Consider the following 19,702-nt stretch of genomic DNA (forward strand, 5'->3'; position numbering starts at 1 on the left):
ATCTCTGTCCTGCCGTCTCAGTGTCCAGCGTCTGATGAGCAGAGTTAAAACCAGCCAGTCAATGGCTAATCCGCTTTTAAGAGACTTACTGTGCAGGAGTCCGAGGATCAGCGCTCCAGTGGAAACCTACTTTTCTCTCTTTCTGCTATTATCTCATCACGTCCCCACTAAACTAACGCTGAACACTAATCCATTACGTAGCTGTTCTGGAGCGCTCCGACACATTACATGATCTTTAGTAGAACATGGAGATGTTCTCATTTCCCATTTAAGAGCTCTTTAAAAGACCTTTTGTCCACGCTTTGTTACAAGCTACAGGAGTTCATTCTTGACCTCGGAAGCAGCTTTTTATAAAATAATCTCACTTTATGAGATACTATTCAGGTGCTTTCATGCTTATTACATCCTCGTCAGGAGATTGAGTATAACAATGATTGTTGCTGCTTTTAAGGACGTTTTAGACTAAAGGTGTGTCCTCGTCTTTAAAAGTCAAACTCGTCTGAAATCAACCAATCGTAATGAAGTTCTCTGACAGCTCTTTAAGACAAACATGTTTATCATTGCGTAACATAAGTGTCCTGTTTTATAACAGTATGAAGTAATACACGATTCATGCATAATACATAAAGACCATCTGCTCTTCGCTGAACCAGATTGAGCTCACACATTAGGGCCATAACGCCATATTGATTTCAACTGTTAATCCACAGAAATGTAATGGACTGGACTTGTCATAACTCCGAAACCTTTCTCATCTCATTATGTTTAAATTCATGTTTTCACCTTGAACAAAGTCAAGTGCTTTAAGCTTTAAAATAAAGACAACCGCACTGAAACAGAAAAACAGCTAATAAGAAATCAAGTGGTGGTCAACTGTATTTATTTTCAGGAACAAGCATACAAACTCAGTGTTTTTTTTACCATCTCACAAACAAGCTCACATTCATTCTCAAACACAAAACTCAAACAGTTGAAGGTCAGCGTCTCTACTTGTCCTTCTCTTTCTGCTCCTTGTCTTTCTTGTCTTTCTCGGCTTTGGCCTCCTCGGCTTCGTGCTTCTTGATCAGCTCCTCGACCTCCTTCTGCTTCAGCACTTTTATGCAGGTCTTGCCGTTTTCGCGGGTCAGGGTGGCGATTTCCACTGAAACACACAAAGACAGTCAGCCTCCGGTAAATCAGCTGCTGCAGAATTTTTAACTTGCAACTACTTTTAAAAGGCTTTGTATGCTTCATTTATATATACGGCAGAAGAGGACTGTTGGTGTAAGATATGGCGGCTGCTTGAACATGTTGGAACAGAGGAGTTCATCCTCTCCGCCTATTCCCTCTTTGTGACATCACAAAGGGCAGTAACCCCTCCCACTGCTAGGTGTTTGTTCTGCCTTTTGAGTCTTCCTTCTTGCCGTAAACAGGGATATGGTGCAAGAAAGCAGAACCACAGAACATACAAAAGGGGCGTGGCCAGACCCAACTCATTTAAAGCTACAGACACATAAACAGCCTGTTTTGAGCAGGGCTGAAATAGAGGGGTTTATTGGCATGATCAAATACAGGATCAGAGAGGACTTAGAGCAAGACACTTCACAGACGTGTTGGGAAGCTCTGAGATTTATTTAAACTGATTGAAAATAAGGATTATATGTGACTTTTAAGACAACATCCAATACAGGTGTTGTGTGTTTAAGTAGTTGAATGAATGCCTCTCAGTTGATTGAAGTATTCATGAGTGTTTGGCACAATAATTATGTATTATTTCCCAAATATTTCAAGGAAAACTTGTTCACCAAAAGCTGCCTGTTCTCATGTTGAGCGGGTAAAGAGCTATACAACTGTTTCATGCTGAGTCAGGACCACGTCCATGTGAGCAACATCTGCTCTCCTTGGAGCTGAGCTTTCTGTCTCCACTACGTTAAGCAGCTAGTCTCTATCTTTGAACGTCTTCCTTTTTCTGAGCAGGCAGTGACGCATGGATTTAAATCTGTGTTGTTTGTTCTTGCAGTTTAGCTGCCTCATGCTCCTCCAAACTGTGCTGGAAGAGCTGGAAGCTGTTAAATTGCTTTTTAGAGGCGAGGGAACCTTCAGAATCTGACGTTTCTCTGTGAGGTTTGTCTCTATGAGCCAGCTGCTTAAGTTCTCACACAGCAGAAATTCTAACAGATTTTTTTTGGGGGGGGGCTTGGGATGTCCGTCTTGTCTGTTGACTGCAAAAAAAAAAAACAACTTGGGGAAAAAAAACATTCTTGATCTCAAAGGAGATGGAAAGTGTGATTATAGAAGGAAGAATAATAGATGAAAAGTTTGAAAATGTTTAGTATCTGACTGAAATCAACACCTTTCTCTGCAGACAGCTTGCTGACGTCCATGGTTTTGTTGAGAACTTTGACGGCCAGGGCGAGAGCTGTGGAAAGCGTCATCTCTCCCTCCTTGAAGTCCTGCTTCAGCATGGACACGGCGGCCTATCGGGGTGCAATGTAAACAAAGAGACAAAGTTCAAACCATTCGGATTGTGACAAAGTCCTGAAAACACTGTCCTCCTTGTCAGTCGTGCAGAATCGTATCTGATCGCTTTTGTGAGGAGTGCATTTACGCCTCGATTTATCCACGTCTCTTGGGAGTCTGAGCTGAGCCCCTGAACGGCTCACGATGTGGGAAAGCACATGCTCACCGTTAGGACCAGGTGTGTGTTACCTCACTAGAGACCCGAAAAGTAAAAGCACATGCACTCAGGGTACTGTGTGGTTCCCTGGACAAAGAGCTCACACAATGCTCCGAAGCTGCTCTGGTAGTTACCCACAATTCTTTGTGTGCAGCCCTCTTGAGATCCACTCAGATTAGCAGAGCCATCATGATTCAGGACTTACACAATTAGTCGCCTCAAGAGTCAGCACTATGTAGGGCACAGCTTATGTTTTAACTGTGAGCCTGCGCTTCCTTTTGTAACTGCCGTGTTTTAAATGCACCTGCGCCCCCTGGTGTCAGTCTTTGGAACAGCAGGTTTTTATATCGGCACATCTGCACCGTGTTCAGGTCAACATATGAAGACTTTGGAATCCCTTTGAGACTCACAGCGCTGTTATTCCCGATGCAGGTGGCCTTCCAGCCTCCGTAGTTTCCACTGGGGTCGCTCTGGTAGAGCTGGAAGCCGTAGTGTTTATCCCAGCCCATGTAGAGCAGAGACACTCCAAACGGACGCTTTCCTGTGAGAACACACACAGACACACACTCCATGTCTGATTTGTCATAAAGTTCATACGATGTCAGACAGTCTTAGTTGACATTGTAGAGCGACTTTAAAGAGCATTTAGCATTAGGCAAACCCCTTTTCAGTTAAATGTATATTAGCTGTATTCTGAGTTAAATCCACTGAAGAGTAATTACATAAGCACTAAAGATTGAGATGCTATAATACATACATTTTTTTTAGTCAAAGTCTTAATAAGACGCTCAAAGAAAAATGTTGCTGTTCATTAAGCTCTCACTACTGTGAGCGGAAGTGATGCTACCTTATGATACCTCTGTATCCTCTCAATTCTGGAAATATGACAGCAGCAGGATAATCTGCACACGGCTCTTAAAGCCTTCTAGTTCATTCCCCATGAAATGCTTGTCTTAGTCCAAACACAAGTACAGAAACTAGCCGTCCTCGGTTAGCTATGGGAAAACGGTGAAACGACACTTTAAACACATGAGTACATTTTGAGCTGTCGATACAAAGACAAATAAAAAGCTTAAAGCCGGGCAAAATAGTTACAAAATAAATGAATTAAAAGGCAAAACGTATCCTTTTTTATAGATTATTATAGCTCGATGATCTTAAAACGTGTCTCATAGTGGTAGATTAAAAACGCAGAGTTGTGTTATGCTTGTTGGTACCTCCAAACTGGGTGTAGGCCTGTTTGATGTCACATAGAGCTGTGACCAGCTGCTCACAGGGGATTGGCTCCTGGTACTGTAGCAGATACCTGGAACAGCAACACAGATCAACAACTTTGTACTTGTATTTATATTTTCTCTTACTTGGATCATTTGTCTGCAGGAGACTTGATGAGACTGAGCTCACCTTTGCGCTATGAGCCTCAGCTCATTGGTCAGTACGTTTGCATCTGATGTGATTCCTGCCACACTGCACGCCATGTCCCTGCGAGGAAACAGGAGCATTTAGGATAGGATAACAACTGTTGATTGTCTCAGAACACACATAATTACTTCTAATTGTTTCAGGCAAAAATCAAAATGTTAAAAAAATGTAATGTAACCATTGAATGTTTGGACACTATCTAGGAAGTCCTTGACAATGCAATTACAGTAGTTACTTACTCATTCAGCTTGTATATTTTCTCAGAGAAGAACACTTCATCCAGCAGCTTGTGGATGTTCCTCCTCTCAGCGGCCAGCAGCACTCCATCATTAGCTAAAATTCCCAGGCAGGTGCCGGCGTGACCGATGGCTTCCATGGCATACTCCACCTGATACAGACGCCCTGCAAATGAAACAGAAACAGTGCTTAATATAAAGTATGAAGCATTTAAAGGCAACACATTTTTAAGCACCTTGACGCCTAAAACAGAGGGTCTCAAACTTTTCAAATCTGTTTTCGTGCCCTGGGACTCCACACTATAGGAGCCACTGGTCTAGAGCAGTTTGAAATGGTTTAGTTGGAAACATTATTCCAAGATTGAATCTGAACTAAAAGAGAAAACAAAGTGGCAGAAAACCCCCCCGTCATATTATTCAACCGGCCTTGTGAACGTAAACATCATTCAGAAAATTCTTCCTACCTTCAGGTGAGAAGATGGTCGTTCGTGAATCATATCGACGAGACTGAAAGGAGAAAGAAAACAGATTAAATCTAACTCATAACGAAGAGTTTTAACAAAAGGACTCGATGAAAACTGTTTTTACATGCGTATTATATCTGTGACTAGAACACGTAGTAAAGGACTTAGACTGCACAACAACATGTGAAAGCATAAACATACACTTATAGTAATGAATTGACCTACGGACAGGATTTGTTTTTAATTCAATTCAATTAAAAAAAACCTTCATTTGTCCCAGGGGGGCAATTCAAATCAACATTTCATCTCTGAGATAACTCACCATTTTGGAAACTTCAGTCAAAACCTGTGGGATTAAAAACAAACATGAAGTTCAGCTGACAGGCTTTAAAAAGACAAACAGGTTTGTTTTATCTGCTCGGATTGTGAAAGTGAAAGAGAGAAAACACCTCATCCAAAAGCTAGGAAGGTGAACCAGCTGGTGAAAGTTCTTTATACTGACTGTTTTTAGTAATATTTTATAACTGCTTCATGTCAGTCTCTTCATGTTTTCTGTTTTTTACATTGACGAAGATGAATCGACAGAATCTCACAGCCCGCTCGGTTTCAAGCTTTAACACGTCACTTCTCTGTTTTATGTATTTCTCACACATGCGATTTGAATATGAAAACAGATCATTTTAAACAATACATCGATTTAGGCTTTATTCGAGGAGAATAATATGCTTACCGCTTTTAGAGAGAGCTTTTTCTGTGAGGCGCGTGTCGATGGCGTCACATCAACGCTACGTCTTACGTCATTTAGCCACGCCTCTTTGTTGACGCTTTAATTTTTTTGGTGGGGGGATCTTTTTATTTCTTAACAAAAGCAACAATGACAAGTCATTAGTCGGTTTAATGCCAGAAGGTACACAATAATTACAAATTAAAATAAAAGGCTGTAAGGGAAAGGAGACGTGAAAATAGCTGGCACGTCTTCAACAAATTATATCGATTTTTTATTTGTTTCCTTAATTTTAAAAAGTCACCAACAGTAGCAGTCAGTGGTCTAATAAGAGGTGTGTAGACAAAGGACAAAGGTTTTTTTGGGACGCTTACAGCATGCTACAATTTTCTTTTAGCTTAGACTTCTCTCAACAATTATTATCAGCCAGTGCGCATATTTTAATAATCCTATTCTGTATTCGCGCAGCACGAAACATCACAACCAACAGCAATATGACCAGGTAATAAATGATTCTGTAGTCATTTAACTTAATATATCTGATGAAATGTATTCAACGTCCTTGATTGTGTGGCAAGTAAAGTAACTTTCAAACAAAAACGTTTAATATAATATCTGATTATTTTGGTTGCTCCTGAATGGAGAATCTTTGGAGGATCATTTGAATTGCAGTTTTCAGAGAAGGAAACAGATCCTCAGTAGCATTAGCTTGTATGGGTATTGATTTTAGATTAGGCTGAAATTTACATTGTGTAAAAATATTACTTCTGGGCAGTTTTAGTCGTATTTAGATTAAAAACAAAACAGCCAAATGGTGAGAGGACTGACTGACTGACTGACTGACTATCTATCTATCTGGGCTTTAACAATATTCTTAAATAGGTATAAACATAAAGACTTAAAGAGATAAAGACAGCCTAAGCTTGGATCGATGAATTATTATAAATTAACATAACTGATGTGCTAACGGGATACTTTAAGCGCATTTGCATGAAGCTTTGTATCATTAGAAACATGGTAGTAGTGTTGAATGGTCGTGAATCCGACCCTCATTTTGCCCTGAGACGAGAAAAATACGTTTTTCTTTGCCTGGAAGTTTTCTTCATGTGATGCAATATGGCGCTTTTTGCAGCATCACCTAGTGTCTAGAATTTGTTTGTTTTGTTTGCTCAGTCATAAAATCAATCAATTTATGAAGAAGACCCTCTTCCCCATACTACATAGTGGACTTCTAGGACATAAAATGTAATATTACAATGAAAAATAGCTGTGTGTTTCATAACTACATTTTCAGTATTAATGCAAAAACTGTTGATATTCACTCATATGTTCCGATATTGACAGCAACAAAGCTAGTCCGTCTCTATCATCTCAGATGTTTTATTGTTTGGTAAGGGTCAGTTATTTAAAAGACATTTAAGAAATTGCATTTATTGCTTACTGTACATCGTTTAAAGCAGACTCTAAGCTATGTCTGTTTACTCCTCAAAACCTTTTGAGCTGGAATCTTTGGTTTATTTGTTGTTTCAATTTGACAGTAGCAGCATTAATGTTGACATTGTCCTGACAAGAAACACTAACTTTATTCCAATCGTTTATCAGTTTGTATTGCCTGTTTTGTATATCATATTAAAGCACATTTTAGGCAGTTGTGTGTAGTCTACAGAATAATGAAGTGGCATTCTTAGTTGCACTGATATTATAAATCTTTAAAATGCAGAATTTAGTTCTTTTATTATCTATAGTGTATCTATTGTAAAGTGTGATAAATTGAAGTAACATGAAAGTTCTTTACAGTCGCCGTGACATCTGGCCTCGCCGCCGGCCCTCCATCGTGGCTGTGGGAGGCAGGCGGGTTCAACGAAGGTCGCCCCCCCCCAAAAAAACAGAGGGGTATCATCATTATTGCCATGATCATCCCTCGACTGGTTGACATCTTTTATCCAAGACAAATGCTCGATATATTTGTGGTGTCTCTGCTGCCAGCTCTTTACCGTGACATCTATTTAATATTCTTGTTTAAATTTGGTTAATTTGTTTGTGTGCTTTATTTTAATCTACTCAAAGGTTATTCTTTAGCAACTGATTTGAGTTATATTAACTCAACGTTTAACAAGGTTAGATGTAATTAATAATGTGTGCAATCTGCTGCCTCAATTTTATTGAGTAGTTAATGTGCATCTCTTTTTACAATGTAGCCTATAGCCTTTCTTTTTAGTCAGTCCGTGATAGACTGTTGCAGTGTAAATTCCCATCAAACACAATCACACCATTGTTTCTTTATATTTTTGATGGTTTACTGATAAAGAATGCAACATCAATGCTACATAATTTGCATCTATGATAATATAATATTAAGTTAAAAAAAAAAAAAAAAGATCTGTGCCTCAAGTTTAAAGCTTTAAAGTCTAATGCTTGTTTTTTTTTTAAACGAACATTTATGTTCCCGGCCCCCTATGGCCCGCTGATAGCGACAGGCGTGTTTCTGTGGTTATGTTTTTGTGTGTGTGTGTGTGTGTGTGTGTGTGTGTGTGTGTGTGTGTAATTTATCACTCTTACCACCAGAGGTCCCTCTCACCTTGAATGTGTCAACTTTCAGGCGCACCTGTTGGGTTTCTATCTTCTCACTCTGTTATCACTGACCTGACATGAGTCAGTTTTAGTGTGGAAGTCTTCTCATCACAAGGGACAGCATCAGGTCAACCTTCCCCCTCAGTGAGGCCAGCAGGCGCTTGGGGATCCTGGAACTTAATCTTCTCATCTTCACATCTTATATAAATGTTATGTTCAACAATATTTGTTCTCAAATGATTTTCCGGGAAAACTTCTGAATTACAGATAGATCTCAACTGAACCTGAGTCTGAGATCATGGTCTACCAGGTCACAAGGAAGGTAAGTATTGCTCATCCAGCACACTTCTATCATGAAGTAGAAGGACCAGCACTTTCTGTCCTGGGTTGAAGGTTCTCTGCCCGGCTGATTCGATGTACCACGACTTGTGTTGCGGCTGGGCCGGGTTTAGCTCTGTTTGACACTTCCTGGTTGAGAAATAGGAGTGCTGACAACACTGTGCAGCAACAGGTGACTAACAAGATATATGATATGTAACAATGAATAAAATATTTTAATGTAAATAAAGTTAATGTGTGTTTTTTTCTTTTGGTTGAAAATACAATGTTTGAAGTCATTTGTCAATGAGTAATTCTTAAGTTTTATCAGAAGTTATTCACATAAAGGACTCATTGCTAGTCATGCTAAGCTAACGATTAACACATGCCTCTCAAATTGTCAAAAAGTCAAGTCTCGAGTCATCAAAGTAGAATCTGAGTCCCAAAAACTGAGTGTCTGAACTATTCTAATATAGGCTTGACTTCTCCATTGAAGCACATCAGTTATTCATAATTAATCGCTCCAAGCTTAGTCTGTCTTTAACTCTGAGTCTCAATGTTTATACTGTACCTATTTAAGGATATGATATTGTTAAATCCTCGTGCCATATAATCGTCACATTAAAAATAAAAAAAATGAAAGTTTGAGAAATCACGTGACATGAATCAGGCAAAGCATCAGTGTAGAACAAACCTCTTTGTTTCTGGTCTGAGTTTTTCCTCACATAAAAACAGACGAGGATTGCGGCAGCTTACTTTGAGATTATCAAAAATAATCACATCCTCACATTGTTCTCTGAGGATTGGCGCAGGGAACTACAGAGCTGCAGCTGCAACACCTCAATAAACAACCCATAACACTAGGCTGTTTATTCAGAGTCGAGGAGTATATTGTGTTTTGATTCGTTTTGTTCGACGGCGTGTCCGCTGTGAAGCTGGCTCGCAGATCCTCTTGGATATTTCTGAAGACAGAGTTTATAGCTGCTTCACCATATTTATCTTTAAAAGGTTGTGACACAGGTCTCGCATTGTTCTCAAGTTTTAACATTGGACGTGAAAACAAAATCTCAAAGTTCTCAGGGGTAATCTCTTGAAGCAAATCCAGGCTACCCGCAGGATTACTGCCGAGTGATTGATGTGAAATATTCAATCTCCACTGGCATCAAACTGTTTGATTTCAGTAAAGTGGGTTGAAGTCGTAAAATCAGTATTTAGCTGCCAGAGCTGGAGCTTTACTACAAAGGGATTTTTATTGGCCTCAGTAAAACTTATATAGAGAATATAGAGAAATATAGAAGGATGTAAAGATAAGCCATCTTTCACAACAGGGGATGGTATCGATCTATAAATAAACAAAATAGTTAAGCTACTGTTTTGTATGTTGAAAATTAAGCAGCCTTTTATTTAGCTGCTTTACCATCAATCAGTATATAAACTCAACCAAACCGAATTTATCATGTTCATTAATCTATCTATATAATTCACTTGATAATTTCTTTATATTTATCAACGGTTTTTCCCCCTATATGCTTATTCAAATCACCTGAGACTGAATGGCTAGCTAACATAATTAAAATAACCCTCGGTAAACACGGTAGCATACTCATGAAGTACCTCCGATATTTACAAGACATCTTACAGTGACAAAGTAAGCTAGCAAACTTGTTAGCATATCACGCACATCAGTAACTCAACATTGAGTATATCAGGTTAGAAAACCTTTTTTCTATACTTTGTATACATGTGGATTTTCTTTTTTTTTGGTTTTAATTGGTCACTTTGTCACCAGACACTTAAATAAGAAACAAAAAGTTCTCCAATGACTCATTGCTGGGACAGGTAATAATCAGTGCGTCATCCCCGGTGAGATTCTCACGTCTCACACCTGATGAAGACTGTTTCCATTAGGCTACCATACAAAGTGTAAAATATAATTTGATTAAGTCGTCCTTCCGGACCTGCCAGAGCGTGTAATGCCAATCATTCATTACTGTTTGCAATATCACGTCTTTGTGATACTGTCTTCCACTAAAGCAAGAGGAATCAGTAACTAATTAGCATGACATGATAGCAAATCTATCCTGTTGAGTGCGAGCCTTTAAGCTAACTCAGTGACACTATACCAGACAGTGGATTTATTGTTAATATTTTATTTGCATCAATATCCAGATCCTTTTATGATGATATTCCTTATGAATGGTTTGATTAGCTTCAATAATGACATAGTGCCTAAAATTAACTGAGTACAATCCCTTTGGGACATTTAAAGGTAACTGACATTATGGAACGGTAGCCTCATACAGTGAAAACCCTTTAGTGCCTTTAGGCTAATTTTCCCTTACTCCAGGAGCAAAAACACGGGCTAACATAACACAGAAGGTTTTTTCTTACCATTGTAACTTTTGCTGCTTATAAAAGAGCTCATGATGGATTACACCAAGTCTTTGTGATGTAGAAATAAGTTACGTTTTTACCTGTTTTATTGTAAACATAATGAGTATGATCTTTTTACCTGCTCTTTTTTTATGTACTTCACTTTACTTTTTAGCAAGCTATCCAGCTGGGAATCACAAACAGCAAATGCTAAACGATCATACAGAATACTATTCAAGCAACACACTACGTAATACTAATCCAGGACAGTATCTGTTTGTCATTGTGTAGTAATGGTTTCCACCTTACTAAGAAAACTTTAGGCAATAACAACACCAATCGTAACATGTTGGTTCTATTTTTAGTTTCATTAGTCACAATGTTTGCCCAGCATCCTTATTATGTATAACGAGGAAACTGTGATACAAAGCAAAATTAGCTCTAAATGTTGAAATAGTGGGATATGTGAATCATAATTCATTTGAAATGAGACAGGTAACACGCAGTGTGTTATCTCAGGTGGGCTTGAGGCAGTTTGAAAGTTTCTCAATCCGGAGGATGAATGTTCCCATTTCCAAATAAAGGTATTTAATGTTGACGTGTTGATTGATGACCAAGTTGCTGTGTGTTTATGGTTGAATGATTTTAGCGGTGAATGTTGAAATGTTCGAACACCCACATGCACCTTAAACTCACCTGAACTATGGGTATTTTAAAATATGTTATGAAATGAGATGACATCCTTGGCCAATAACATTTGCCTTTGTATTTAACCTGCAGTTAGAAAACTTGTAGTAGTAATGAGTTGAGACAAGTTTAAAACTGAAGACCAAAAGTAGTAACAATAAGTCTCTTTAACAATATACGGTGATATTAATCTGCAGATATTACTCATTATATAGCCTCTTGTTACTTAACAAATTTAATTAATTTACATGAATCCCTGTAAACAACTTCATTCTCAATTTGCAGCTGTTATACAATCTTTGTAATTAACAAGGAGTAACACAATTAAAGAGAACCAATAGTGTCCAGCATTGCACAGAGAAATAGGCTATAAGGTTGTTTATTCACCTTGTTTTTATAAAAAGAAGGTTTTGATAATTGCACAAATAAATGATACCAAAATAAATAATACAGATTAGAAAATGAAATACATGAAAATAAATTGATGAACAAATATGTAACGTAACAGAGATAGTTTCTGAAACAAATACATGGCTGAACATACATTATGACAAATGACAGCTAATAGCTGCTCACATCATGGCCATGGTCAGTTGACCCAATACAACAGTGGGTATCCACCTACCTGTAAGTATGTGCCGCCACAGGCTGAGGGCTTATCTGGGGCTATTCGTAAATTTGACAGTACATTTATCCCAGGTGATATGGACCGACCAATTTTTTCTTTTTTCTTTTTTTTTTTACACGTGCTCTTATCTTACAGAAGAAAATGTCCAAATGTCACACAAAAATGCTAAGAGGCCCCTTTGTTGCCACTTTCATGTTTTTCATCCCTTCTCAGTTTTCTGGTTGACAGAGGAGTCGTGTCTCCCTTCTGGCTACACTCTCCACCATTTCAACCTTTTCCACTCCATTGTCTCCATCAGCCCATGTGAAGCTCCTGTCATTTTGGACACCAACACTGGCCTGAGTGTGCGAGTGAGGGCCCCTCGACACAGAGTTTGATTCCAGCTTTGAAGGCCGAAGGGAGGATTTCCTTTTCAAAATGTCTGGCTGGTAAATATGTCACCAGGCTGGAAACCGATCCTGTGAAAAACAGGTGGGATGTTTTAAAAGTCGCCACGAGGGTGTCTGCTATCCGTGTCTCTCGTCGCACACACTTGAAGATACACAGTGCCAATCTCCAGCAGAGCAGAGGTATTGTCTGTCAAGAGAAATCAGCCCTGGAGCACCTTATCTGAGATCTGTAAAAATCTTCCCTAATTCGATTTACTAAAGATTCACTGTGTGTGTTGTTTCTGGACTTAAAAAAAGATGTATTTCACCCAACACCCCAGAGGTGATAACAAAAATAAAACGGCACTGACCTTCCAACTGGCAGATCTGTTTTGACAAGGAGGTGCTGTGTGTAAGACGAGTATTGACTCAGAGGCACCTGGCTGTCAACACACGCCTCAAAGAGGGAAGAACCTGTTACTCACTTATATCATTAAGTGACAGATTTACAGCCCACTCATTCGTTTCTAAATTCACAGTGAATACTCACGTGATAAAATACATTCCCACACTTCAACTGAATGTTTGACACTTAGTTTTATAGTTTTTTTGTAACTGATAAATGAAGACAATGCTTGTAACAGTAACAGAAAGAGTATGCATGAATGAAGGTGTGAATGAATCTTTATTTTCAATATCTGGGGATCATAAATATCAAAACAAAATCAGTACCAATCCGTGATGCTGCCGTGATGTGTTCTTTTATTTGCCCGACGTAGGAAAGGTAATGAAGATGACAAAATGTCTCTTACGTCCATGAATACTGACTCCAAAATTCACAGCAATCCTCTGCATAGTTGTCAAATTGTTTCACTTGGGGGTCAGGGGTCTGTTCTAAATTTCACGACTGTAGCTCTTGGCATCCTGTCAAATGGACCAAAGTTGTGGCTACAGCCAAAAAAAGAAAGATATCTTCAACTTTCCTCTATAAAAACACAAGAGATGTAAGAGATGTAGCAAAGCAAGTCCATGGGTGAAATCAAACCCTCCAGGAATTATATCAGACTGTTTAAACTTAATTACATCTCTTGGTTACGACCTTTAACAGCAGTAATTCCACACAAGCAATTTTGTGCCGTTTGGAGTCCTGTACAATATTTTGAACCATCAGAGTACAAAGCAACATGTTTGTCCTCATGAACTGTTGAAAGTCTTTGTTTCAACACGTCAGTGGTTGTTATAGTGTTCTGACCTGTCTTGTGCCCAGGCAAAGCTAGATGGTAAATGAACTTGATCTTGTATATCCCTTCTCTAGATTTCTGACTGGTCAAAGAGCTTTTATAACAAGGTCACACCTACACATTCACATACTGATGGCAGAGGCAGCTATTTTAGCCGCCCCTGCCATCAGTATGTGAATGTGTTCATCAGAAGTAACTAATCCCCTTTATTCACATTCATGCACCATAGACGAAGCAGCAGGAGAAACTTGTACTTAAGTGTCTTGCTCAAGGACTCATCGGACATGTGGCTGCAGGAGCTGGGGATCGAGTATGAGAGACAACCGACTCTACCAACATCAGCCACAGCCGCCCCACCCAACTAAGACAACTGTACGAGACATACTGTATTCTTAATATGCTCCACACTGATTAACATTAAATAAACAGATGGACTAAATGGATAAGGAACACATTGAGACATATCTAGGTATAATAGCCTCTTTACAAGTATTCATTCAAGCTGATGTTTATGTACAGTATGGTATTCTTGTTCATGAAATAATTCTGAGAGCTACAACTAATTTATTTGAATAAAAATAGTGTTGGAGATAAAATAGCATTCACTTGTGAAAAAAGGTGCCCTTAGTTCCACTTTTATTCTCACATTTACACCCTGAATATGAATTAAAATTGAAGGAACACAGTGTTTCAGTTTTACCTAATGCATCTTTCAGTGTGTGTGCGTGCGTGCGCGCGCGCGCGCGCGTGTTTTGAGTAGGGGGTGTCCACATGTTTTGGCCACACCCCACACTCATGTCATGTGCCTGAGTGACACTGCCTGCAAATCAAAAGTATATTCTTAAAAAAATAAATAAAAAAGCCCCCATAAAAAATCAGAACTTTACCCAGCTGCCAGATCTTCACATGAAAACAATTAATAACATAATTTCACAGGAGGGTCCTCCCATCATCCCACCCACCTATATCACTGCTGTATAGCTCCCACCCTACGGCCCCGCGTTGACGCGCAATGCGAGTGCACGCGCGGTACGAGTGGCAGACGAGAGAGAAAAAGGAGAGCGAGCACAGCAGAGCAGATAGGAGCTGTGGGAAGAAGGAGACGTGACGGGAGGACTCAAAACAGAAGCTCTCAGGACTACGACAGAACACGGAGAGGAAAGTGGATCATATTTGCTGCGCATTTGGAGATTTTCGCGGCGGGATACGTGGTGCCGACTGTTACGTGCGCCAGCGTTTCCCTGCAGTAAAAGCAGCCGGAGTTTTGTGGACAGGAGCTGCACGGTTTGGCTGCTCTTCCTCGTCCGAAAGGAGGGTTTACGGCGCAGCACACTGAAGGCACAGAGAAGGAGGTAAGCCCCATTTTCACACATTAGGTTTACATTGTATTTAGCTGTCAGTGAACACACCAACACGGCTCAGAGTGAATGTCAAACCTCCGTGCTGCGGGTTGCTCGCTGTCTGTCAAATTAACATCAGCTGCAGTCTCCTGGTCTCCATTCAAATTCAACATCAGACCAAGCAACATGCCATATTATGACAGAACTAGATCGACATGGTCTAAAATACCCTCCAGCATCCCTGAACGCACTCAGGGCTCCAGGCTTGAAGGCTCCCAGGCCCCCCTCCCCTCTCCTCTCCTTCCTAACCTCTCTCCCCTCCATCGCCTCCTCCACCACCGACACTGCTGCTGCTGCCGCCGCCGCCTCTGATGAATGTCACGCTTTTTCTTACATAATGCAAAAAATGTGCAGTTACAGATGATGCCTGTTTGTGCTGGACGCCACATCTGGGCTGTAGCGTGCGTAAAGTGTGCGTGCGTGCGTGTTTGTGACAGTGTAGCAGAAGCTGCTAAACGTGACGCACTAAATGGATGAGACGCATCCACAGCGGTGATGCTTGGGTTTACTGTCGCAGAGGAAGGTTGAATCTCCAGGTGGTGGTGTAAAAGCGGCAGGGTTTTGCTTTTTGAGTCATATGTCGACCCTTCTGTACGTTTTGGAGGGTTGTGACATTTTTCGGGATGAGTGAGACTTCTTAGATCACTCTGATGCTGCCTGATGGGGCAGACTGGGGCTTTTTTCCCCACACAGCTGGACACAGGATGTTCAGCTGCTGTCTGGTTTAACAGTGGTGGTTTTTTTCAGTGGATTATTGTGAATATAGTTCTCTGTGGGGTATAAATGTTACTGTAGGATCTCCCGTTGATCACAACAATCCACCACAGACAAACAAACCACATGGAAAAAAAGGAATATAGAAGTGAAACTATAGTCCAGGGTGATTAATTGCTACGGTCTACGTCAAATCAGCATTTTAGATGCAGTCTATGCATTTAAACACGGTAACGAACGACTGAGGTAAAATAGAGCTTTAAATGCAAACTCAGCTGATGGCAGATTGTGAAATGTGAAGATTTGTCACATATTGGGATTTTTGTATGGATAAGGATTGTAAATCTGACATCATCACCCAGTTTAAATCCAAAACCCTGCATCAAACAGTGTATAGGGTTGTTATCCAAGCCTCTGTTGGAGCTGAAATGAGGTTGTTTCCAGCTTGTAAACAAGTTAAAACAGGCCTGCTTCACCTCAGACAGACCAGACCAGACCAGACCAGACCAGACCAGCAGTGCCCCCAAGGTCTGTGTCCACGAGTCCAACAGCTTCAAGAGGTGACCCACCCTCCTCCACCTCCGCCTCCGCGTCCTCTCCAGCTCTGAAGTGTTTAGCAACAACACTGAGGAGCCATGTGTGGACAGGTCAAGCCAGTGGCAATTTTTATTCAAATAAAAGCTACAGGGGAAGGACATAAAGCAATTATTGCAGGTGCATTATTTTTAAAGACAGGACAATGAGTTGTCCTCACTTCCTGTGGATCAGCAGTCGACCTGTCCTCCCCCGACACTGCTGCTGAAGTCAAGAGAATTCCCTCATTGCGTTGTCAACTTTGCTGACATTAACATTTCATTCGGCTTATTACGTAAGTGGCAAAGCTCTTGAGAGCAGGCCTGAAAACATTGCTTTGACAGCTCCAGCTGCCCAGCGAATGCACTTGTGGTGAACGCAGCGGAGCCGCTCCAAAGCTTCTCAGAAAGGCCTTGTTTTTAGATCTTTGACGGATGAAGACATCAAGGCGGAAGAAAAATTTTGGAGAATCGAGTCCCATTCTGGAGCAGTGCTTGTACACACTAATGACAAAACAAATACATTTGTACCTTTAGCATTAGTGACTCCCCTGTTGTTAATAAACTTCAACTGTATCCAGAAAGACAGGAATTATTGGAGAGAGATACTACAAAAGAGTGTTTACAAGTTAGCTCCCCTGTGCACTAGCTAGTTTTCAGAACTATAGGCTAATACTTAATGCTATACAATATGTTTTTTCTAGCCACTTAACTTGCTGTAAACTTGCCTAGTACTGGTGATAAAGAGGGGGTTTTCTCTATTACATTTCCTTGCTGTAGCCAGCTTTCAAAGGCATCGAGGCTAATTAATGCTATGGAAGATGTGTTTTTGTTCCTATTTGTCCCTGACTACACTAACACATGCTAAAAAAGAGCCTTTTTCAGAGTTTGCTGTGTTAGCTAGATTTCCAAATAGAAGCTAGCCGATCCTAGAAAAGAGTTGTTTACTTGCTCTCTACCTGGTTGTGGAGTTCACTTCAGATGTTGACCAACATCCTTTATGCTAAACACAATGTGTTTGTTAGAACTTAGTCAGACTTGTTTGATGTAATAGCCTCAGTTGCAATAGCCTGTCTCCTAGAAATTATGTTTTTATGGCACTAAATTGTTTCCCCAATGATGTTGTGGTGACAAATATAATCATAATTCATGTGACACTGGAGTCAATACACTGGGATGGATGGTGGGTGTACAAACAATAGTCGTCCTGGGTCACATCCTGCAAACGGCTGTTTGTGGTCAGGTGCTTTGGTGCTTTGGTTTAGCTTAGGAAAAAAAAATCATGGTTGCAGTTAAATGTTCCTGATTGTGTTTTTGTCTCTAGGACACAGGGGATTTTCTGTGTCCATGATCACCATTTTTTCCTTAGAAATGAAATATAGGCTCTAAGTTAAAATGAGTGAATTGTGACTTATATGTCTCTAGAAACACAACCTGAACACGTTTACCTATAAACATATCAGCATTAGATGTATGTGATAAATATTATAATGAACGTAGTATGGAGTAGAAAACATATTTAAGAGTTTAGATGAGATGACTGTTGAGGATTATTGATTTGTCCCAGATGCAGAAAATTGAGGTTATACTTGAAGTCAAACTGTACATCAAATATTGCCTTGTTGTTTGTTTGCCACTGTCTTATACAACCTCATCACTATATCCACCACGAGCTGTGGTGGTGATGTCTGCATTAGATCATAGTTAAGCTCATCAGCAGATATTAATCTACTGTAAATTCCCGACAACATTTCAGGCCACTAGCCCACTGACCTGCATTTGTTTTGTTTTTTCCGCCTGACTTGAAAGCTTTGAAAAGAAAAACAGTTTTTGTTTTGTAAAGCTTGTGTCACTGGATCCAAGCGTCCCTGCTCGAGTAGTCAGATCATGATCTGGTCTGTGGCTGCAACGCTCAAGGCTTTATGTAAAACAATACCATGAGGTCATTGATTCACATACCATGTCAGTCTAAACGCATCTCTAACCAGGTGTATTTATAGAGCCTTCCACAATGGTGGTGAGCTGGTGGTGGTGTGTGTGTGTGTCTGTTAGGCATCTTAAATAGCACGTGTCTTTGTCCTGACACAGAGAAGAGGACTGCAGAGAATGTACGACAGTGAAGGTGTCCCGTTTCAATAGTTGTAACTTGTATTATTAAGAGAAATTTACAGTTTTCCCTGTAGATTTTTTTTCTTTCTGTAAATCCATTCTGTTTGTAAAAATGCACTGATCCAGATATCCGTCTGATCCTGACTCTCATAGCTGGATCAGATACCATGACAATGGGGGCCATCATGGGCGTGTCTGTGTTGTTCAATTCTATCATGAATAATAACGCCTAACCCCAACCTCTCCACACAGAATGGTTGACTTCGAGGCTGGTTCTCGCCCAGGGATCACGGCTGTAGCCATGTTCATTGTTTCCCTCTCTCCGTCAGAGCGGCATCATTATTTGAAGTTTCATTACTATATTGCAATATGAACACGACTTTTCAAGTTATTGTTGTCCTCTCTGTAGCTGCTTTAACTATAGTTACACATTTCTCAGAATGCTCTCTAGCTTCTCCCTCTGGCTCAGCACGGTCTGGCTACGTTGAGCCGTGGGCTTTTTAAGTGTGCTTTCGGCGAGGTGAAGTGTTGTGGAGTGAGAGAAGAAAAAAGCCTCATATGCCTAAAATAGAAAGAGCCCGTCATGGGGCTGCAATGCATTTTAGACAATCGAGGCCACGATTGTTTTTGTAATTAGCATGTCTTCCTGTTTTTTTTTTCTTTTTCGTATGTGTCGGTTTTGAGTCATACATCAGTGCAGAATAGTAAGTTTTCATTTGCTCTGTTTTTTTGTTGGAGATCAAAATGTGACATTCAAAATAATCAAGCTCTCAAAATCTTGTTTTTAACTTGACACATCTGGTGATAGTTTACGAATGAAAAAACAAACAGTTAATCATTGTGACTTTTTAAAGTTTTTACTGTTTATCCAAAGACTCATATATCCTGTTCTTCTGAAGCTTCATTATAATGATGAAATGTGTGTGTGTGTGTGTGTGTGTATATATATATATATACACACACACGTTTATATATATATATAAACATTTGAAACCCACATGAGGCACACATTACACTCCTTTATTTCAATGAGCGACAGTTTTATTTTGACTAAATCAGAAATTCATCATCCTGCCACAGGACACAATCCCCACACAACTAATTGTTTATTAATCAGCAGCTGAAAATGGTCCCCAACACATCCACCAATTTACTCCTGTGTGCTTAAGACTGAATATATCCCGTAGCTGAAAGTAACTCAGCCAAGTTCCTAGCTTGT

General features: G+C 40.0%; 2 protein-coding genes across 2 annotated transcripts in view; one reads left to right on the top strand and one right to left on the bottom strand.

Moving 5' to 3' along the window:
• Window positions 1–863: 863 nt before the first annotated feature.
• On the bottom strand, window positions 864–5,163 carry psma4 (proteasome 20S subunit alpha 4). Its single transcript, XM_079346335.1, has 8 exons — window positions 5,101–5,163; window positions 4,779–4,821; window positions 4,318–4,480; window positions 4,061–4,138; window positions 3,874–3,962; window positions 3,067–3,197; window positions 2,333–2,456; window positions 864–1,141 (listed from the first exon to the last, which is right to left on the bottom strand). The coding sequence occupies exons 1-8, from the start codon at window positions 5,101–5,103 to the stop codon at window positions 987–989; spliced, it is 786 nt and encodes a 261-aa protein (XP_079202461.1). The 5' UTR covers window positions 5,104–5,163; the 3' UTR covers window positions 864–986.
• A 9,744-nt stretch (window positions 5,164–14,907) lies between these two features.
• LOC306825275 (unconventional myosin-IXAa-like) overlaps window positions 14,908–19,702 on the top strand; it is a 124,949-nt gene continuing 120,154 nt past the window's right edge. The window contains exon 1 of the mRNA XM_079345908.1: window positions 14,908–15,040. The gene's annotated coding sequence lies outside the window, so the exon portion shown is untranslated. The remainder of the gene's footprint in view (window positions 15,041–19,702) is intronic.

This window comes from Symphodus melops (assembly GCF_947650265.1).
Source record: "Symphodus melops genome assembly, chromosome: 6".
Lineage (NCBI taxonomy): Eukaryota > Metazoa > Chordata > Actinopteri > Labriformes > Labridae > Symphodus > Symphodus melops.